Here is a 22,978-nt window from a genome sequence, read left to right on the forward strand (position 1 = left end):
AAGCAGGTTTTTATTTATGACACCCTCTGAATCACCCTTAAATATCAAGGAATAGGAACAAGGCTTCCTTTTCACAGAAAAACCTTCAAGAGCGAATTTATAAAGCTCTTTTGTTTCATTCTTCTGGGCTACCAACCATCTGCGTTCACTGTGGTGATAGATAATGCCAGCGGAAAGCCGTGGTAGCTTCTGCACTGTTTATCACAAGTGTGATGTTGACTTTCATGTCACTTCCAAAGTGGGGGTGAAGCCTCAGCCCTGTCACACAGTAGCATCCATTTTCCCACAGTCTGCTTGGTACACAGAACATGAACAGTCCTCTTTTATCCAGAAACATAAAATAGGACGAAAGGAACAGCTCAAGGGCTTAGCTCTCACGCAGACAGAAAGAGGAAAATAAACTAGAGGGTCAAAGCAGAGTAGATAAAAGAAAAGCAAACCGATATTGTTAAACCAATGAATTCTCAGAGCACTCAGTTTCTTCTAAGACATGATTGAGCTGAGCAGAAATGATATTGAGATATTGAATGGTGAAATTTAGCCTTGGGCAGAAGACCAGGCAGGCTCTGTGCATCACATGCATCCTACTTAAACTGTACGGTTTCAACAGTGCATAAGATGCATGCCAGGTCTATCCAGAAGACTAAATTTTCACTTTATGATTGCCAGTAAGGAGTGAACAGTGAGAGTGTAGTTGTCTTTAGGAGAGGTTGGATAGAGGTCTCTTTCCCACAGACACACAGCTGAATGTTTTACTGTTTCTTTTTATTTTTAAGATGCTGGTCTGGTAAACAATCTCTTGGTGTTTCTTCTGAGCAAGTCACTGGAAAGGCATATTGGTAGAAAACTTTGCATTTGTAATTTCCATGATGAGTCTCTTGTGATGCAGAAGTTCCTTTTGCTATCTAAACTATGGAATTTAGGTAAAGTTTGCAAATGGAACAACTTCCTTCAACAGTTTAAGTATGGTTGCCATAAAGTAAACATATCCAAGGTGTTTTTGATGAAACACTAGAGTGAGAAGTAGGGATGGTAAATTAGATTTTTAGAAACCCCCACAACTGTAGTGAAGAATTATTTTCCTGCTTTTGGTGGAGTTCCTGCTGTGTCTCAGCTGTGCTGGGAGGAGTGGCTGCTCTGCTTGTTAACAGCCCAATTCTTTGTTAATGCACTGGGCTCCCTGGCAGCGCTGCATCTGCCACCCTATGGCCTTAGTCACCCCCTGCCCCTCCTTTTGGGGACAGTGGGTGCTCTAGTGTGAAAAAGAATTCTTCCAGACAGTGACTCCTGGGAAGGAAACCACACATGGGTTCCCCAGACTCTAGTTCTTATGAGACACAACAATCAAGTCCAGATATGTTTCTGTTTACATCTTTCAGTGAAATGATTTGTCTAACTGGGTAACAACATTTTGTTATGTAATTTTACTGCCTTTTGTTTCAAGAAAGAGAATGGACTCCCTTCTTAACAAACATTGGCTCCCTCACAAGGGGAAGGAGGTGAGCAGTTGCCATACTGCTCACAGCACAGACTAATGGGGTAGGGCAGAGTTACACTAACCTGTACCCAGTTCCTGTTTCAGTGCCACCTGTCCCGTTACTGCAGCTGGAGAAGTGTTGTACCAGGAACAACAGTGTGACATTGGCCTGGAGGATGCCACCTTTGAGCCACAACCCAGTGGAGGGTTATATCTTGGAACTTGATGATGGAGATGGTGGCCAATTCCGAGTGAGAATTTCATTCAACATTTATTTGTGGTTTTTTGTATGTGAGTTTCCTCCAGATATGGATTCGTTTCTGTCTGAGGGTGGGGAGAGGGGTAGGGAAGATGTGGGTTGTCAAAACATCCCTAATTCCATTGTGTTGGTGGAGAAAGCAGTGCAGATGCTGCTTAATAGAAGGACCACTGGCTTAGGTAGGAAGTTTGTCTGAGGTTATTTTCGGGGCTCTTGCACAGAAGGCCTTGAGGTATCCCTAGTGCATTTCAGAATAGAAAATCCCATACAAGCCTGCAGAAGCTGGAAGTGGTTCATTGCACAAACCAGAAATTTCTTTGAAACCCATACTCTTATCTGTCCATTGCACCCTGTTTCAACAGCTGACATTCTTGGTACAGAAATGCAACTTAGTCTTTCCTGATTTTCTGAGTAAAAATACGATCCTGCATAAAAATACAGGATTTCTAAATCTTTCCCCTAGGAGTGGCTGGTGGAAGCTTTTTCCACTGTCATGCTATAATGTAATTGATAAATATGGAGAAGGTTCCCAAGTGCTGTCCTTCCAATTCCTCTGGATGATGCCACAACATGATGCTTCCGGTTGCAGGGTGCTTAAGGGCTCCCTTATTTTTTCCACACATCCTGATAAACAAACTAGAGAAGCAATTCCATCAGCTTTCTTCCAGCCATGTCCTCATCCTTCCGCCTCAGGCAGGCTTTATGCTCCTGTTGCTCAGGACCAGGCTGGCCCTGTGCTTTCCCCAGGGGCTGGTGCCTCGAAAGCATCTGGAGATCATTGTGGAGTACAGCTGCTCTCTTCACAAATGGGGAATTTTGCCAAAAACACATGATGGCATTTCTTCAGGAGCTGCAAACTGGCTCCTCCCTGGAAACCTAAAGATTTCTCAAGCTGAAAATGTCCTGGCATGGATCCACCTAAGGAACTGCCAAACCACTACACCCATAGCCGGCAAAGATACCTGATTGGGACACCTCTCATTAGAAGAGGCAGCAATGTTGGCAGGCCATTTTGAAGAGGGCATTGTGGTTTTTGGAAGGTCTCCTCTGTCCCTTGGTCCAAGTAACATTTCACAGGGATTTGAAAAGCTTGGTTTCTATTACTGAAAGTGTGAAGAGGTACTTTTGTGAATGGCTGAGAGCTGTCAACGTTAGCAGGTAAGAGCGTTATATCAGTGTGTGATGAAGGAAGAGTTAGAATAAGGTGTCTTTTATTCAGTTTATCCAGGATAAACTTTTTAAAGTGGTGTTTATGTCTTGTGAATAACAAGATTTCAGGCTGGTGCATATCCAAGCTCATTTGTGTGGGTGAGTTTTGTTACTCCCAAAGGTTTTAGGACTGCCAGCAGTGCCATGTTAGGATTTTAGGATTAAAAAAGTACAAAACCATCTCAATCCTTAAAAATGTAAGGTGATAACTTCTAAGGGGAATGGTCTGCTTGTTGTGATAGACACATCTTCAGTTTTACCCATCAGAAGATAAAAGGCAGGCTTCTCAGCAATGCCATTTCAATAAGGGTTTGCTGATCTTTTAAACAGAGAACTCTATATCTGAAAGCAAAGACATTGACTGCATTTTATCAGTATTTGATGGGTGGATTTAAAGAACATCTTCACTGAAGCAGAGAGCATCAACCTGCATAAACCGAAGCAGTGAACAATGGGAAAAAGGAAGTGGATCAGAAAATGTGAGAGTTGTTTAACAGATACAAATTTTTTTGACAGTCAGCATATCTTACCACATGGAGGTAAACTAAGTTATTCTATTAAAAGTTCTTAAGTTATTCTTCTTTGTCTCCATGAACGATCACCAGCTAACTCAGGATGCAAGAGATTTTGTTATTTGTAGCAACCACCATAGCAGCAAAGAGGACAAACACATGTCCTGCTGTAAACTTAAACTATTCCTTTCTTATTCATCACATCCTTTTGGGTTTATATGAAAGAGAACTATTAATCATCAGAGCTATTTCTAGGCATTACTTAAGTCTTAACTGAACTAGGATCTGAGTTGTTTGCTTAGTGACAGTTTTGAGCACTTTGGTGCCTTTCCTACCATAAACCTACAGATTTCACAGAGTCAGAGAAGTCAGAGGTGGAAAGGAATTATCTTTCAACCTGCTGCCAAGACAGGATTTTCAAGGCTTCTTTCAGTTCATCATAGCCTGCATAATCTGATCCTCCTCAATGGTCTCCCATTGAAATATTCCTCCCTCTGAAATATTTCACATTACAGAAGTACTTGCTGTATGACAAATATTTGAAGACTTTTTTTGACGTCTCTATTGTCTAGTTACTGTTTCATCATTTGGTGCATGTAATCCTAATTTTTTAGGAGATAATTTTCTTCTGGATCTGTGTTTTCAGGTTTCAAAATTATATTTTAACCTGGGCATGAGATAACCTTTCCGACAGAACAAAACTGCAATTTTTTTTTATTCTTATATGCCCCCTTTTTTTGTCTTACATAAAATAGCAGCCACAGTGTGTCAGATACTGGGACTACTCTCCAAAATAGTGGTTTGGAGTAGATATTACAATAAGACTAGCATGAAGATTTTTTTGTGTTGCCCTTTATTGCTTTATCCTTCCAGCTTCATCTTCACCCTAGTTTGTCCAGTGCTAACCATCCTTGATGTCTCCCATGGTGTGGCTGTCTGTATTATAGCAGCATCACTCACACATCCTGCGAAGCAAAGAGCAGCTGTTCACTTTTGGCTTATATTTAGAAGTCTTAACTATGTTAAACTCTGTCCCTCATTCTCTCTCTCTTGGTTTTTTTGGAATGTTTAGGAAGTATATGTTGGCAAGGAGACTCTCTGCACCATCGACGGCCTTCATTTCAACAGCACTTACAATGCCAGGGTCAAGGCTTTCAACTCCTCAGGCGTTGGTCCTTACAGCAAGACAGTCATTTTACAGACGTCTGATGGTGAGCTGGGGCGTTGCCACTTCTAAATGAAAAGCTGCAGGTCTCAGTGGCAGGACACTTTCATCCCTTTACACCCATTAATGTATTTCACACCTACTGGCATTTTCCATTATCAGTAACACTTCAGGCTTCAAGTTGTGTGATTTTAGTTGGCTGTAAATGTCTAGGATCTAACTAAGATGCTTTCTTTAGTGTATGGAAACAGTTATGCAACTCATACGATATTTTTTGTGCCACTCTGTCTCCCTTTCTCCATATATCTTTGGGATTTGTCTTTTTCTTCCCTACTGCTTCAATTTCCCTGCAAGGTTTGATAATACAGAGATGGGAATTCATGCTTGTTCCTCTGTAATTATACTTGACATCCATACGGACATTACAGGAAGTTCATCTTCATTAATGATTCTGTAATGAATCAAGAAGTGCATGCTATTATCACTTCCACTTTTATGCTGTGTTGCCAAAATAGGCCAGTATAAAATATTTATACTTGAGGAGCTTTTGGGGATTTTTTTCCTTTTTTAAAAAAAACCTGCACTTTGACAAACTAGTGAAGTCAGTCCTAACCAGCATAGGCACAGCTAATCTCTATTTCCATTAAAGGTGATCCTGAACCAATCTCTCTGTCATAGAGAGGCCTTTGTCTCCTCAGTGACTTTCTTGTTCCTGTAAGTGGACAGAACGTCACTACCCTTAGCAGCTAAATTTCAGGGGAGCAAGAACAAATAATGTAAAACACTTCTGAGCTGAAGAACAGCAGGGTACTAGCTTTGATTAATCTTGTGTAGCTGCCTGCAGTGGCAGGAAAGATGGTCTTTATTACCTCAGAGTGCAGTGGGGTCTTTACAAAGGCAGAGTTTTATCCTTTTTACTGAAGTAAAGCGGACAACGCTTGGACACAGCCCCTCCTGATGCAATCCTGCTTTCCTTTTCCCCTTCCACAGTGGCGTGGTTCACCTTTGACCCCTCCTCAGCTCACAGAGACATAGTGCTGTCGAATGACAACCAGACTGCCACCTGCAACAGCTATGATGACCGGGTGGTCCTGGGCACTGCAGCCTTCTCCAAGGGCGTGCATTACTGGGAGCTGCATGTGGACCGCTATGACAACCACCCGGACCCAGCCTTCGGCATCGCCAGGATCAACGTGGTCAAGGACATGATGCTGGGCAAGGACGACAAGGCCTGGGCCATGTATGTGGACAACAACCGCAGCTGGTTCATGCACTGCAATTCCCACACCAATCGGTGAGTGCCGCCTGCCTGAGGGCTCCTCTCCTCACAGACAGGTTTTCTGCATCAGGGGCAGGTGTCTCAGCAAGCTATCTAGCCCAGCTCCTGGCTAAATGCACTTATTTTGTTCCTTCTTAAAAATCACTGGTGACAGTGATTGCGCCTTAACAGTCTGTGTTTCTGTTTGTTATCCTCACTGTTATCAGTTTTTTCCCTGAGATCTTGCCTAAATCCTCCCTGCTGTGATTTAAACCCACTACTTCGTGTCCCACCCACATCAGCAGGCAGGGGCACAGCACAGTGGGAAGCAGGACTTCTCCTGTTGGGGAAGATGAATTAGGGAAACTTTATAAATATAATTGCTTAGCAAAAGTTTCTGAAAATATGAAACCTATAATCAAAATAGAAATGAAAGCTTACTTTGAGTTGTAGGATACTGAGTCTTAGTTACTATATAACCTGAAAACAATAGCCTAGCTAGCTGAAGGAGAATCTCTTCTGATTGAACAATACCTTTCTGCTGGCTAAGGGATCCAAAGGTCAACGTAGCAAAACAGAAAAGTCTAAAGAGTAGTTTTTAGAGTTTAAAATATAACACAGTATGGTAATGTGATAGTTCTTATAGGCTGTATGTAGATTCTATAGGATTTTGTGTCTTGTATTGGTTGGTCACTGTAAATTAGAATATTCATCACAAAAGGAGATATAATGTATTGTAACAAGGACCTCACTCTCTTACCTCTTCTCTTAGCTCTTATCTCTTACTTCTCCTACCTCTCTTAACTCTTACCTTTCCTCTTCCTCCTCTTACTCCTCCTCTTCCCCCTATTCTTGCTCTCTTGCTCTTTTATCCCTGCTCTCCTACCCCTGCTCTCTTCCCCCTACGCTCCAAGCCCTGCCACCTTGCTCTCTCGCTCCCTTCTCTCTTAGCTCTCACCCTCCTGTTCTGTCTCCCTCTCTCTTTGGGAGTTCCCTTCAGCCAAGGCTGGTGGCTGAAGCAGGCCCTTTTACCCAGAACCCTTGCAATAAAACCACATGTTCTAGAATATCTCAGGTCAGCAGAGTACCTTGTCCCAGCCGTCCGCGGATTCGCCTGCATTCTCCCATTGCTGGAGGGAGAAAGGTGGTTGATTCTCCTCATCAGGAGTAGTTGTGGCTGCAGATTGTACGATAATTAGGCTGCAGGTGTTTGTTTCCAGCTCTGACAGCTATTAAGGGTTTTGCTGTAGGTCACACTGAGGCATATCTGGATACAAGGGACTGTTTGGCAGTGAGGGCTAAGTGACAGCTTTTGTTCTACTAAGCCATTGTACTGAAGAGCTTTGAAAAGCACCTCAACTAGTACAACCAACTGAGACATGTTCTAGTTGCAGGTACCTCCAGGGATGGATCACACAGAGAGAACAACTGTCAGCACAGATCCTGTGTTGTGCTGACACGGTTGCATGACTTTCAGCGCTCAGGATAGTTACCTCTGCCTCGTGCTGGCTTCTGTTTCATTGAAGTTGTGCCAGACTGTGCAGGGGGCACATGGTTAACATTGCTTGAGGGTATCAGAGAAGAGCTGCACTGCTCTCTTTTTGTGTCCCATGAGTGGGCCAAGCTTAGCTGAGGTACTGAGACCCTTGAGAAGATCTCCTCTGAAGAGGATCCTAAGTCCCTTGCTTATTATTTAGGAAAATAGTGTATTTGTATACGTATTCTATCATAATGGGAGATTGATGTATGACTAAAGTGACTGACTAAAATATGTAGCAGATCTGTGGGCAGAGCTGGAATCAACTTCTGTTTAGTTTTCTACTGGCTGTCCCAGCAGGTCTTCCAGTCTTGCTATCTCAGATGTGTTTTCTGTTATACCAAACGATTAAAACAAAGTTTTGCAGTGATTTTTAAAACACTGAAATGCAGGTGTCTCCTTAAAGAGATTAGGTTGTGTCAACATGCACTGTATCCTAAGGTTGATTGTAATGTCTCCCATTGAATAGTCATTTATACTCTACAGCATACCTGTGCTTTAATTAAGAATACTGCAATTGCTGGGAATTTTTGTTTGAAACATAGTTTGATTTTACAGGTGGAAGAACCCTGTAGCTGGATCAAAATCTATCTGAAGTCACTTGGATTGTTTCCCATGGGTCCAAAGACCTTAGATCATGTCCCGAGACAATATAGAGTAAAATAACATCAGTATAATAAATATACCAAAAAATTCTCTGCCCCTTTAACATCTTGATTCGATTCGGGGTGGAAGTAATGTTAAGCTGTATTAATTTTAATGCTCTGTGGAACAGCTTATGTTTTCTGGAAAAAAGCTGGCAACCATTCTGTGCACCATTGTCCCAGAAACCTATTTTATGGATTTGGTCCTCGGCATGCTCCTCCCGGCAGGCAACACACAAGCTAAGCGAAAGCTTTTTTCTGGGAGGCACAAACAATGGAAACACTTAGGATTTCCAATCATCCTGCTTAATCAGGAAAACAAAGTGCTTTCTGTTGATGATAGTTTCCCAGTTTTTACCTGATAAAACACAAAGGCATGTGCAAGGCATGGATAAACCCATGGAATATCTGTTCAAGGGAAGTACACCCGCAAAGGGCATGTAGTCTTATGGAATCACATGCGCTTCAATGAAATTAGGTCTAGGCATATTTTTAACTGTGACAGTCAACTAGGTCAGTTTTTTAACTCATTAGCTGTAATAGTCTTGTGGAAACAGTTATTGCTGCCTATTTGTTTTTCCCCACTGGACATGAGTAAATGACAGCACAGTATCACAATCCAAAGTGCATTCATGGTCAACTTTTAGCCTCTGGGATGTTGTTGTAATGGAAGTTACCCCTTAGTAATAGTTTCTTGCTTCCTAATCTTCATGAGAATAACTTAGGGTAATTAATAAATAACTACTTTTAAGGATAACCTGAGATAGAGTTTGAAAGACTAATTTGTGTGACCTATCACTTTTAGAGGGCTTTTCTGCTCCTTTCAATCACAGCGTGCAAAATTAGATCTAGCATGACTTCTGTAATACTGGAAGGGGCATGAACAGAAGACTAATGCATCCAGAAACAGAGGGATTCTTTTGAAAACAGGCTGAAGAAACTGGTTAAGAAAATATTTCAGGGCAGAGGTAGAAGTTTGGAAGTCACCTTTAAGTCTTGTTCCCAGAAAACTGTGCCTGGGAAAATCATGGAACAGATCCTTCCAGAAGCTCTGCTAAGTCACATGGAGGACAGTGAGCACAGCTTTACCAAAGGCAAGTTCTACCTTGCCACCCATGTGTCCTTCTATGATGGAGTCACTGCAGCAGTGGACAAGAGAAGAGCTATGGGCAACATCCATCTGAACTTCTGTAAGGCCCTTGATATGGTCCCTCATAAAATCCTTCTCTCCAAATTGGAGACGTGTATTTGATGGATGGACTGTCTGATGGATAAGGACATGGTTGGATAGGCACATCCAGAGGGTAGTGGTTAAGAGCTATATGTTCAGATGGGGGTTGGTGAAAAGTAGTGTCCCTCAGTGTCCCCATACTGGGGCCTGTTCTATCTAATGTTGTTATCAATGTCATGGACAGTGGGATCAAGTGCACCCTCATCAAGGTCACAGGTGACACCAAGCTGTGTGGTGTGGTTGGCACACCCTGAGGGATGAGATGCCACCCAGAGGGACCTGGACAAGTTCAAGAAGTGGGGCTGTAGTAATGTCATGGGCTTCAACAATGCGAAGTGCACAGTCCTACATCTGGGCCAGGGCAGGACGGAGGATAAAGGTACTGACAGCACCCCTGCCAAGAAGGACTTGGGGATATTGGGGCATGAGAGGCTGATCATGATCCGTCAGCATGTGCTTGCAGCCCATAAGGACAACCGTATCCTGGGCAAAAAGTATCAGAGAGATGGAGCATCTCTCCTTTGACAGAAGCCTGGGAGAGATGGAGTTGCTCAGCCCAGAGAAGAGAAAGCTCCAGGGAGAGGTGATTGTGATCTTTCAGTAGTTAGAAGGGGTTTATAAGGAAGGTGGAGACAGACTTTTTAGCAGGGCCTGTTGTGCTAGGACAAGGGGTGATGGTTTTGAACTGAAAGAGGATAAATTCAGACTAGCTATAAGGAAGATATTTTTTTACAGTGGGTGTGGTGAAACACTGAAATTCATTGCTCAGGGAGGTGGTGGATGCCTCATCCCTAGAAACATTCAAGGTCAGATTGGATGGGCTTTTGAGCAGCTTGACCTAGCTGAAGATGTCCCTGCTTTTTGCAGGGGGGTTGAACTAGATGACCTTTAAAGGTCCTTTCCAATCCAAACTATTCTGAGAGGTGCTGTATGTCCATTAACAAGAGGCACTGGCATTCAATGCAATAGATCTGTTCCTTGGCAAAGTTCCCAAAGCAGGACTACCAGGTGCTACAGGCAATACTCCAGCCAGTACATGTTTATGGAAAGAAGGAGATGTAAATCACACTGAAATGTTCTATACTGAAAAACAACAGAAAGTCGAAATCTAGAGTACTTGTATTCTAGTCTTAAAAGGCCCTTGCAATCAGGGGAGTCTCTTCATTGACTTCAGGGATCTCAAGAGCAGGTTTTTTCATCACACAAAAATGGTACAATAGAATGAAAAATGCTATCATTGGTAATAGATATAACAAAGTTGTTAAGATGCTGTAAAACTAGTATGTAAAGTATTGTTAATGGAGAGTTGAACTAATTACTTACTTTATTAATTTTTTCATAAATTATTAAGATTTATTTTTAAATAATAGTGAAACTACTCTTCTTAATTCCTCAAGCCAATACATGCAATTTTATTCTGCACATTGTCCAAGCTGTTACTGAAAGCATCTTGGAATAACAACCTCTACTGCCACAGACAATGGCATTTTTCATGGTAGCCAAATTCCCATTTCTGTACTCTGACCTTCCAGGCTTCTGTACAACATTTCTGCACTTAGGACTTATTGTTGCACACAGAAATCAAAATGTGCAGGACAAATTTACTTGAAAAACTGAAACAGTGTTGCCTATCTTCAGAATTGGATTGTCCTTGAAAAAAATACTAAGTATTTATTAAGGGAGCACTGCAACAAAAAAGTTGTATTTTCCTTTTACATGAAAGGTTGCAGGGGTTGTGTGGTGTAAGTGTCATTAAGTAGCTTAAAAATGCATTACAGTAAAGGAGCAGGTTTTTCACATGCTGCCACAGAAGTGTGTACCAGGAGGGAGCAACATCAGTTTGAGTATCTTGAGATATTTGGCTTATTTTACCACAACAAAAGCATTTATTAGAAAAATTATCCTGTAATGCTGTCTAAATTGTGTATGTAAGAGTAAGCAAATGTATTGCATAAGTTTTCTCATAAAACAGACCCTTCCAGCTCTCCTCCTAGAGAAACCAATCAGGAAATAGTCCAAAAAGTGCTGGAGTCCTCAAAGTACTGTTCCCAAGGAAAGCATGGGATGCTGAGCAAGAGCAGATGTTCAGCCCCAGAAGAAGTTGAGCCTCCCTTGCAGCGGTGTGGTGGAGAGCTCCTGCCTGCTTCTCTCCTCCCTTAATCCTGCTGGAGCAAGTTTCTCACTGTGGGGAGATGGCAGGGTAGGAATGGGGCAATCTACCTGCTGAATTCCTGCAGAACCTGGGGCAGGAATAAAGGGAGAAGGTCCCCATTCTTCTGCTCTGCCCCCACCATCCCTGTGGCTCATGTAGGGGCCTCAGCTGGGTCCTGTCCTTGCCTGGCTGGAATGTGGAGGGAGAATCTGTCTCCTCTTCGGTGGGGCTGTCCCCAGGGGCTGCAGAGAAGTCACTCAATGTCACCATGCAGCACACAGCTAATTAGCCCACAAGAAACAAATTAGCTTGTCATATAGGAAAGAACATCATAATCTCAAAAGTGCAAAGTGCTGTTTCTGTTTCCCTTAGAGAAACAACATCATTTAAAAGGATGTAATAAAGCCCATTTTAAGCGGGATTTAAAATGTGGTATCCTACAATAAAAACTATTCCTAAACACAGGGAAAAAGAAAGTAATCTACTTGTAAATAGCTCCAAATCGTAGTACTGTTGCTTCCCATAGTCTCTTAGTCAGTTTTATGATTGAGGGCTTTTAATAAAAGCAGTCTATATAGTGACTTACTCAGGGGAGGTGAGCATCTTAAGTTTTGATGGAAAATAATTTATTTTGTGGTTTTGGAGAAGAGCCCAGAGAGAAACCTATTAATACTTACAGGACCAGAAATCAAATCAAACTAATCTGAGAACAATGAATTTTCACATCTAACACCTCTCAGAGTCAATCCATGATTCTTAGCTATACTATTATTGTTTGAAGAGCTTTAAATGGAGAAGTCAGAATAGTTTTCTATAATCTACCTTCAGGTGAAGTGCCACGTGCCACATTTTGTCTAAAGGAAAACAGTTTGTGACACCTAGTGGACAAGAGGAAAATTTCTTATCCTTCACTATAGTCTTCCTAATCATACTCCTATCCCCTCCCCCCCCCTTTTTTTTTTTATGTTTTGCCTACCTATTGTGATAAATTTTATCATAAAATGCCATTAATCTTGTGAACGTTGTGTGCCTGAGGCAAATGCATGGGACAAAAGACAGCTGCTTCCTTTCCTACTGCAAATTATTTGAAATCTGATTTACCCCGAACAAATTGTGTCGGGCTGTAAATCCATTGCAGAGCCCCATGATATCAGCAGAATAGCAGTGCCTGTGGCCAATCTGCATATCTAGTGGATATTTTTGCTCAGTGTGCTCCAAAGTAATACTGAGTTTGACTAACCCCCATGTCAAAGTGCATTAATGTCAAATCGCTCAAGCGTGTAATGGCTGGCTGAGTCTGTACGGGCAAGCTCTGACACTACAGTAGCTCTCAGCAGCTGCTCCTGACACAACCAATTATCACTGGTATTAATAACTGTGCCTGCACCCTCGAGACATCTCCCAATCCTGTAGCTGAGCACCTTGTCAACCAGAAGCTACACTTTGGGCTAACCAGTTCCAGCTTCCCTTCCACCCAAAAAATCACTGTGTTGTAGCTCTGCTGGCTCCCTGGACTCTGGAAATCTGGGTTCCTTTAGAGCATGACAAGGTGAGTAGTTGAACTGAAAGTCTCTCTCTCGAGCTATCAGCAGGCGTATTGATTAGAAATGAACACCTAGCAAAACGGCTTCCTGCTTTTTAATTTCCTGCTATGCATCACTTCATTGTGACAGGGATACTCAGAGGTGCCATGTCTCCAGGACTCCACTAGCTCACTTCTCAGTTTGTCATGAGGAGACCTATTAGCTCTGGACCCCATTTTCACCTCTTAAATTGCAGTTACAGGAGAGGTGGATCTAATTTCTCTTTGGGATCCCCTCATTAAACTCCCATGGCTGTGGTACACATGCTTCAGATAAAGCTGTAGATCAATCATCACCAAATGCCTCAGGGATAATCACTTCCCTGCTCCATGCTCCCTTTAGTAAAGCTGGCTTGTCCTAGAGAGAGCAGAACAGTGTAACCCTCTGCCTTCACCAACAATGTGCCCTTTGTACTTTAGGACTGAAGGAGGAGTTTCTAAAGGTGCCACTGTTGGTGTTCTCCTGGATCTGAACAAGCACAACCTGACCTTTTACATAAATGGGCAGCAGCAGGGGCCCCCAGCATTTGAAAACATCGAGGGCGTCTTCATGCCTGCACTGAGCCTCAATCGAAACGTCCAGGTAAATCTTCTGCAGTCCAGCCCCCCTTTCCAGCTGAAGGAGCTGGTAGCATCATCTGTAGGTAGTCAGTACAGATAGGGTTTCTTTCCTTCTCAGGCTTGCATCTAGGCTCCTCACACTTTTTGGACTATATTTGACTTCTACCCTGCCTGACCAATGGAAGAGTAATGCTGTAAAACAAGTAAAAGTACCTGCATGCGCTAATTCCTGCTCTGATTTTCCTGTGATGCTCCACTTGGAAAGCAGTGTCTCTAAAGTTCTCTCATGCCAGTTTGACTAAAAACCATCTTAATTCCTCCTAGATCTCACGTTTGGAGATAATTAACATTGGCAAATGACTGAACTATGAGCAGCACAAGTGCTAGGGAGAGCAAAGGCAACATAGGTCAGAGAATTAGCACAACAGAGAAGACCCAGTCAGCACATCATTCTTGTGCTCTATGTACAAGAGGTTTTCCTCTTGGAGGAACTGTCTTTAAACAGAAGGCATTTTTACTTCAAGACCACTGCTTATGTCTAGAAACTGGGTGTGGTATAAGAGAGAAACTGTGGAAATACCCAGGAGCCTGAGGATTGAAGCAGGTCAGCTTAGGTCAGGCAGGACCAAGACAGCCGGGGTGGAATACTCATCACGTACATGGGCTCCACTGCGTGACATCTGTCCTGAAACACCTGGAGTACCTCATGCAGAGATCCTATCCACCTTGTACCTAGCAAGCAGCACTTCTGGATACCTACAACTGGTGGCTAGATTTGGGAAAAGATACAGACACCTGGCTTCTCAGTCCCAAAGTGTTCAGGAGGGATGGGGGAAGGAGACTTGTTTGTTTCAAAGACTAGATATCATCTCCATGAGTTGCCCTGAGTTAAACTTGGACCTGCAGTCCCACAGCCCTTTCCATGTCATTTACCTGCACTTTGCCTTCACAAATGCTCTTTGCCAAGGATGTCTCAGTTTTGACTCTAATGTTATTTCTTCTTTATGCAGGTGACCCTGCACACAGGACTGGAGGTGCCACAATCTGTAAAGCAGCCCAAGTTGCCCAACAACTAATGAAGTCCCCGTCTGACACTGTGCTGGATTCTGTAAGCCTTCTCAGTGTGTTTTGGCACTTTTCAGTAAGTCAGTAAAAAAGCATCCTCTTCCCTGACTTAAAACACTGTGCAGCATGCTGCTCACTGAATAATCAGCTGGTTAGAGCTAGGCCACTCCATTTTCAATTTAACAGCCATAGCGAGCACATCCACTGGACTGGCACTCAACTGCAGATGGGTACCTGAACATATCTACTCTGCGTTGTACACGTATGTACACTCATGTGCACACACACAAACACATCTGGTAAAACAAAAGGTTAAATGAGTGTATTTTCTCTCATGGCTGGATTTGTGCTAAGATATTAGGGATGCTGGGGAAAATAGATGAGACTGAAGGACAATGGATGTTGGAGCAGGGTACCAGTAGATGAACTGGATTCCCTTGCCACCTGAAGTCCTTAAATAAAGAAAGCATATGTTTTGACAGCTGAAGCAGAGGTTATATGCTCAAGAATTCCTGGTTGTCAATTACATTCAGAGGCTCAAATGACCATGAATTATTCCCTCTGGCTCTAGACTGCAGTAAGCTATAGGATAATGTCCCCTTAGAATTCAGTGGCAGAGCTTATTATCTGCAATGAGAAAAAGATTGGTTCCCAAACGCTGCCATGAAATAGCTGGACTCATTTTAGCTAACACCAGGATACATGCAGAGTTCAGATACAGAAAGTTGAAAGAAAAACATCCTTGATGCATTTCAGTGTTTGTTATTTAGGCAAAACTGCGGAGACACTTACAGAAGATCTGATTGTGGTTATCCACACAGCTCTTGAAAAACAGTGCATGGGAGATTCCTTTGAACTGAAATGATAAGAGATTTATTTAAATACGGCACATGCAAAGTGTCCCACATTGAGAAATGCTGCTTTACAGCCTTGATCCTCATAAAACCTGTGCGGCTGTAGTTCCAATGTAGCTTTGAGATCTGAAGCCTTAATTTTCTATTAGATTACTGTGAGCTAATGTCTTGATCCTAATGAAACACTTGAGAAAGATTAATAGCAGTAATGCAAAACCTGTCCCTAAGAATTTTTCTGGATTGAGACATAAATCTTTTGCAAGACTTGACCTGTGCCTGGCATCTCCCAGGAAACTGAGCAGCCATTTCAGGTGCTGCCCATAACAACTGGAGTCTGACTGACAGTGATCTTTTCTCACAGCCATGGTACTGTCACCTGCATGCAGCTGTCAGAAAACCAAACACTGGTTTGCCTTCATTTCCTCTGAACCAGTTAACTCATGCAAGTGTGTGTGTGTAGAGTGGCAATACATGAGGTCGAGATGCAGCAGACTTGATGAGCCCATGACATCTTGGACTCTAGTCACTCTAACCCTATAGAAGTGTGGTGCTATCAGACAACAAAAGCATAAACTCTCAAATCCTTTCAACGTACTATTTCCTTTCTTTAAATCCTGCTGCTTATACAAACTTTCCTCTTCAAGACTACATATACGCACACACATATTGTTATCAGGCATGTAATTATTAAACCTGAAAACGAATATTCTAACCAAAATCCAGCTTACTGCTTTGCATTAAAGCACAGCCACAGGACAAACAGCCCAGGTGTGCCTTCAGGCAGCCTGCCAGCCCCCAGATACCCTGCTCCAGGTTCATTTCTGGTCTCTGTCTAGAGCACATCACTCAGGTAATGCTGAGTGATGGCAAGGCTTCCCTGTGGCAAAACAGCCAGAATTGTCCTGTGGGTCATCCCACCTCAAAGCCGTTGTGGGAAGGGAAAGACAGCCCTGAACAGGACTGGGCTATTGCACAGACACAAAGCAGTCTGCCATCCAGCTGCAGGTAACCAACCAAGCATCCTGTAGCCCACCTCTCCTGCGGAACGGCAGTGCATCTTCAGCAATGTCAAGACTGAAGTGGGAAATGAAACCAACGATGGAAAGAAAAATAACATATGCTTTTAAGTGAGGAAGCATCGGTACTTCCTTTAAAGTCTGAAATGGATTGTATTAGTAAACTTGTAGACAATGGAATAACTGTGCTATGCTTATCTTGGTTTTGTAAAGAATATCAGAGACCAACTGTGTTATAATCATCAGTTTCATTCAATACCATAGAACTCATGCAAGATTTTCTAATTAGCAGGTCTGTTTTAACCTACCTCAGCTAGAACGCTACCAGACCCCAAATTTCCTCTTGAGTGTGCTCTTCTATGAACTTAACAGTTGTAATCATAGCATTGGCTTTGAGTGTTGCCGGTCAGAGTAGTGTATGGGAATATTGTACATAGATTGCACATAGTTTTTATATTGGGAAACATCCTGTGATAATTTTAATATGGAAGGCACTCCACTTTCACCTGTATTAAAAAAGGGCATTGTTTGTTTTGGTACAGAACCTTTGTCTTTACTCCAAACTTCTGTAAAAGAAACTCAAATGAATTTACATCTTTCCAATCTTCTACCATTGCCAGATGTTTAAAATTAATTCTGAATGGGTTTTAGAATTGTTTGCAGTACTCAGTTTTTGTTTTCATAGTTGCTTTGGTATCAGTTCCTGGTGTATTATATCTTGAGGAGAAAACATTGAGTGACATGTTAATTTCTACTGAATATATGGACAGTAGGTAGGAACAGTGAGTAGAAAAGCTCGGTTTTTGCCCTCTACACATTCTAGCATTCATGAAGGTAGGGTAGCTACCATTATAGTCTCCTTTTAACCTAGCAGAAATACAAATAAGTTAAAAGGAATACAGTTAGAAGTTAGCTACATGCATTAGTCAGACTACTTTACCCTAGGTCAAAAACTAAACAAAGTGTTTGCATGTGTTGGTTGCGTACACAATCAAGGACTTACATTTGGCATGGCCTGTAGCAATAAACCAATTATCTTCATAGACTGCACTCTTGTGACTTCAGCTGGATACATTTTCATACTTTGATTAACAGAAATAATGCTTAAGTAGTTAAAATTATTCTAGGAAACTAACAACTCCACATATAAATATTTATGCAGAGCACGCAGGGGCCACACAAAGCAGAGCAGAATTTTCCCTTTGCAGAACAGCATTAGGTGAGGCACTCCCACTGCTCTGCTCAGGCTGGAGGTAGTTTTCTTCTCTGCAGGCAACTTCCCCAGGGTCATCTCATTATAAACCCAGCAGTTCTTCATTTGTAGTATCTCTTATGCCAGTTTTTGTTTCCTTCAAATCCTTTCTTTAGGAGGGAGTCAGCCTTTAGTCCCAGCAGAAACTGTGTTGCTGACCGTCCAGGGAGAACCCAGAGCAGAAGAGCAGTATAGATACCTAAGGGGACCACTTTTTGTGCTCTTCTTCCTTTTTTTCCTTCAGGGTATTTCTGTAGCTCTCTGGGGCTCCAAGCTCCTCTGGCACCTGGGCCCACACAAAGCTACTTGTCATGGCACTCTTCAGCTCCTTGAGGCCAGGTTGCTTCTTATAAGCAGGAGAGCAAAGCCTTTTGCACTGGCATAAATCCCATCCACCATGGTACAGAGCCCACACAAGATAGCTGTAAATTGACTTAACCTTAAAAAAAAAAAAGCAAAAACCAAAACCCAAAACAAACACCAACCACCAAAACACAAGCAGGCCCTCTCCTTACTAACAAAACAAAGCTTGACTCCTGCATACACCACTATGGAACCTCTGAACAGCTGCAAAATTAATACAGTAGTTGAACTTTCTGTCCTGCAGAGCAACAAAGGACTCTCAGTTTTTACCTACCCCTGAGAGCCCCAACCTCAGCCTTTTGTAAACCTTCTTCCTGGCCCTTTCCTCTGCACATTTCCGTTAAGTTCAGGAGCACTGTCAGACTTCCCAAGGCATGCAATGCCATACAAATCCCACTTCCTTCTTTTCCCTCATTAACTTGAAAAGAGCTCACAAGATCTCTTAGTAAGACTTAATGTCAATATAAGCACACACGTAGCTGACAATCCCTTGCTCCTTCTGCTGTGGAAAGGTATGTGCTATAAAATAAATCTCAGTGAAGACAGTAGCATACTGTGATGTATTACAAATTTGGAAAGCAATTTGGCTTCTAAAAATATAGAAAAGATAGGCAAACAGCACTGTCACCTCCTATACTTGCCTATGCACTTAAGATACATAGAGGAAAATATATTGGACTGAACAAAATAAATGAAATAAGCATGAGCTTACATTTATCAGAGTTTAAGAAAAGTATTAAATGTAATTTATTATATGCATAACATTCCATCATGTTGTAAATAATGCCATAATAGTGTATTGCAGTAGTTTGTTCTTGGCTGGTGATAGAGTTCTGTGGTAGTGCTGTGCAAGTTTTTTTTAATTTCTTTTTTTTTTTTTTTTCCCTCAAAGCATAGTTAGTAAAGATGGGAGAGAGCACCCCATACCCTTGTTTCCCAGTTGTTTTAGAGCAAGAAGAAACGTGAGATGCAGTTGTTTGTTTGTTTTTTTTTCTTTCTTACATGATAATATTTCTTAAGGTAAGAGAGATGAGATTAAGGCTAAGCTGCCACCACCACTGTATGAACAGCACTGTGTTTGCAACTGCTGACAATAGGTAGTGCATTTCTGGACCACAATTCAGATCACCCATCCCTGTGAGAAGGGATGCAAAATTCCACAGCCTGGGAACAGGAGCTTTCTGGTGCCATCTAGTACATCCTTTGGTCACAAACAGAAAGATGAGGAAGGAGAGTTGTTATCTCAGGTCTTACCAGCTTTGCAGCATTCTGCTTGAATAGCAAAACCAAGAATTCAGTTTTGAACTAGGCAAGATAATATGAAAACACCAAGCACCTTTGCTAGATCAACTTTGTTAGGGAGATTACAGTTACAAATCAACCACATTGCAAATGTAAAGGCCACTTGTCACTGAAAATTACCAGGCAAAGATGGAGAGTCCTTTTATTTATTTATTTATTTTAATTTTTTAAGAAAAAAAAGTGAGCTGCTTCTAGTTTTTACTGACAACATTTCTGGTGGTTTCTCTGCCCAGCTCTACTTAATGCTGCATACACAGAGCCAAGTGGAGCAGCAGCCTGAAGCACAAATCCATCATTAATAAGACACACTTGGTCTTCTCAGGTGCAGAAGCCCGTATGCAAACCTCAGAGACTAGATGTGTGGGGCTCCTGCATCTTTGCACAATACAGGAGACAGAGGTGTGTTTTACTGACAGAGGCACTCAGCAGCATTTCCCCCTTCTGTTAAATGACCTTTTTGTTACATTTATTATTGCAAACATTTCCAAGCAGAATTAATTAAAAAATTATTTTTCATACTAATTGGAGAATTTCTAACATTTCCTTGTGAAGTAGTAGCTAGAAATATTCCTGCATCCTGATTGCATTCCTTTATCCTCCACCTCCCTTAAATGTTGTCAATAAAAACACTAACCTTCCTAGGTAGCATGGTGAGAAGACATTATGTGATGAATATGAAAAATAAATGCATGAGGTAAACCTGCTGTTATTTCTGATTGTTATATGAAGCATGAGTAAAACTAATTTAAATGTTGGCAACTAAAAAACTGCAAAGGAATAAGAAAATGGTGTTCAATTCCAGTTAAATGAAAGACAAGATGTTGTTTCTATGTTTTCTTAATTACAGGTTTTTTTTTTTTCTTTACTGTCATTTCCCATAGCTTATATGAATTTGGAGCTGGTGAAATATACATCTCTGCTATATGTGTCTGTCACCAGATCAAGAGGAAAATACAAACTTTTTATAATTTTGTACCTGTAGCAAACGTTTGTATTTTTTTAATTAGAAACAAACTGCTTTTTGTCTTTTGGTCCAACTAAAACTTTGTGTAAAACTATTATTACCCTTTTGGAAAACCTGACATATAAGTTTATGCTGTTTTACAGTTTCTAAATAAATTGTTATAACATTGCCAACAAATCCAACAGTACCCTCTTTATTATTACAAATGATGCTTAAAAATATTATGCCATCACATAGATGAGGCATTCATATGGTTTGCATGCATCTCCTACTGTTGATAGTGCTTTGTTACCACAGTCAAGAATAAACCAGTAAATGGAGAAAACCAAGAGCATCCTTCATCAGAGCAACCATCTGTGCCTCAACTTCAGACATATCTTGATTTAGTGGCATGAAACACCTCTTTCTCAGCACCACTCTGCTAGCTCTGGCTTATGTTGGTTATAGAACAGCTGGGATAGCTGTGACCCACCTCAGACACTTTGGGAAATCACCTGTTCTCCAGAAGTTTCTAACATTGGAATAGATATCAGTAGGTTCTCACTGGAAAGCCCTTTGGGTAAATGTAAAGGACTGGGCAGAAACTTGTTAGGGCAGAGAAGACACAGACTTTGTGAGATGGTTTGAAATGACTGATAGTCTTGGAGCTGCACACCTCTACCAAGCACATGGCCTGTGAGGGACTCAACAGTGCTTCAGAGGCAGCACACCCAGCCCCTGCAAAAAGGCACTCACAAAGCTACACAACCTTCACAGATGTCTGTCAATAAGGCAGAATAAAGCATTCTGACACAGTGACAGCAGCACTAGGGTAAGAAACAGGAATTCAGCCAAAACGATCAGGAGAAAGTACAGACAAGTGTGGAGACACCGTCAGTCACAGCCTTTTTTTCCTCCTGCAAAAAACAACTTGTCACCAACTCCTTCATGGCAAAGGGGTTGACTGGGAAAAAAGATAATCACATGTGGCTTAGCACACAGGGAAACAGAGAATAAAGATAACTGCCATAGGAAAAGGCACGAGAGAGCAGATAAGGAGAAATCTCTAAGTTCTTCCTTTATACCTCATTCCTCTATGCAACTGCAGACAGAGGGACAAAATAAGATGTGCCCTCTTATAAGAGGAGATTTCTCCTCTTTCCATAATTCATGTTATAAAGTCAAAACTGGCTTTCATGTATTCAGCATGTGCTCCAAAACCAACACAACTTGCATACTCTGTCCATCACCAGCACATGCCAGCCCAGAGAAACACTAGGTGCAACAGGCTCACAAGAGTCTCATTTGCCAGTGTTGTTGATGCATCTAGCAACAAAACAGGACTGAAAGTACCATGTTTATGTGGGCACAGCATTCCAAAAGAATATAGCATTCCCACCTCAAAACACCTTGGAGACATTACATGAAAAAGCAAACCTATCTCTATGTAACAGAAGCCTTTCATAATGCATACACACATTAAACAAGTGTGAAAATCCAAAACTTTGAATAAAATTTTTGTTTGCTTGCCCCAAAAATTCTCATGTTCCATTGTGGCATTTCAGTTTTCAACTTTTTAGTTTAAGAACTAATTTTTTTCAACTTCTTATAGATCTTACAAGCTCGACAGCAAAAGCTACACCCCATTCTGACCAAGTTTCATTCCCAAATAGCTTTTGGGAGCTGTGGAGGTGGAAAACAAGCATTTTAACTTACCAAAGGTGATGGAGAACATTAAGTCCCACTTTATACACAAAGCAAACTGAATAAAACTTTATCAAGAAGTTAGTAAAAACTAAGATCAAGGATTAAGCAGTAAAAACTAAGATCAGGAATTAAAAAATGCAGGTTATCTTACAACATCTAAGGCCCATCTGTTGCCTCAACAAGTCCTGATGCTCTGTACTAAAGTCTTAGTGGTTACACCTCCACACACCATTGTGATTTGACATTTCTCTAATGTCAAATAAGTCATTAAGTCTGTAACCAGAAAGGAATCTTAATTCCAGTTTGAATCTGCAACCAATACTGAGTAAGAAGAAATCAAATTATGCAACTATGAAATGTGATAACAGCATTTAGCAACCAAACTCTGCACACCCCTTCTCTTCCTACATGGCTCCAGAAACACTCCCTTCCGCTTTTTATCTGGCACTTGATCCCTCCAAGCCCTTTCCCTCCTCTTGCTCCTCTCTGTGCTGGCAGAGCCCTTCTCCAGGACCTGCAAGTAAGATGGAAGGTGTGTGGGACGCATGTGCCAGAAAGCATCCCTGTCCATGGTGTGGCTCTCCCTGTCCCAGAACACTTTCCCATCCTGGGAAGGGTGCAGCCCCTGATGTGCTGTTATATTTACCTGCTGCAAGCTGACACAGACCTCAGCCTCAGGGAACACCTTGCTCAGGCTCCCAGCCCACAGGGGCACCAGTACACCTACGACAGGTTTCTGCACTAAGGGCTGTTTTCCTTCCTGTTTTCCATCCTTCGCTGTCAGAACTGTTCCAACAAGTTCACATCTCCTTATAAAACAGAACTAACTCTTTCATTTAAGTTATCCTTATCTTTGTCTCCTCATAAATACTGAACTTTCCCTTTTGGA

The 22,978-nt window shown here is 41.8% G+C and overlaps 1 protein-coding gene across 12 annotated transcripts in view; it reads left to right on the top strand.

The window, feature by feature from the left end:
* Positions 1-14,928, top strand: part of TRIM67 (tripartite motif containing 67) — a 34,003-nt gene extending 19,075 nt beyond the window's left edge. For 4 of the 12 annotated variants that reach the window (XM_066315767.1, XM_066315768.1, XM_066315774.1 and 1 more), the window contains 5 exons: positions 1,583-1,728; positions 4,530-4,668; positions 5,613-5,916; positions 13,447-13,609; positions 14,598-14,928. In XM_066315767.1, coding sequence (XP_066171864.1) covers positions 1,583-1,728; positions 4,530-4,668; positions 5,613-5,916; positions 13,447-13,609; positions 14,598-14,663 — 818 coding nt within the window. In that variant the 3' untranslated portion in view covers positions 14,664-14,928. Of the gene's footprint in view, positions 1-1,570; positions 1,729-4,529; positions 4,681-5,612; positions 5,917-13,446; positions 13,610-14,597 lie in introns of all 12 variants that reach the window. The other 8 variants (XM_066315772.1, XM_066315773.1, XM_066315775.1 and 5 more) reach the window with 5 other exon arrangements.
* The last annotated feature ends 8,050 nt before the right edge of the window (positions 14,929-22,978 follow it).

Source organism: Sylvia atricapilla, chromosome 3 (genome assembly GCF_009819655.1).
Source record: "Sylvia atricapilla isolate bSylAtr1 chromosome 3, bSylAtr1.pri, whole genome shotgun sequence".
In the NCBI taxonomy this organism is placed as follows: Eukaryota; Metazoa; Chordata; class Aves; order Passeriformes; family Sylviidae; genus Sylvia; species Sylvia atricapilla.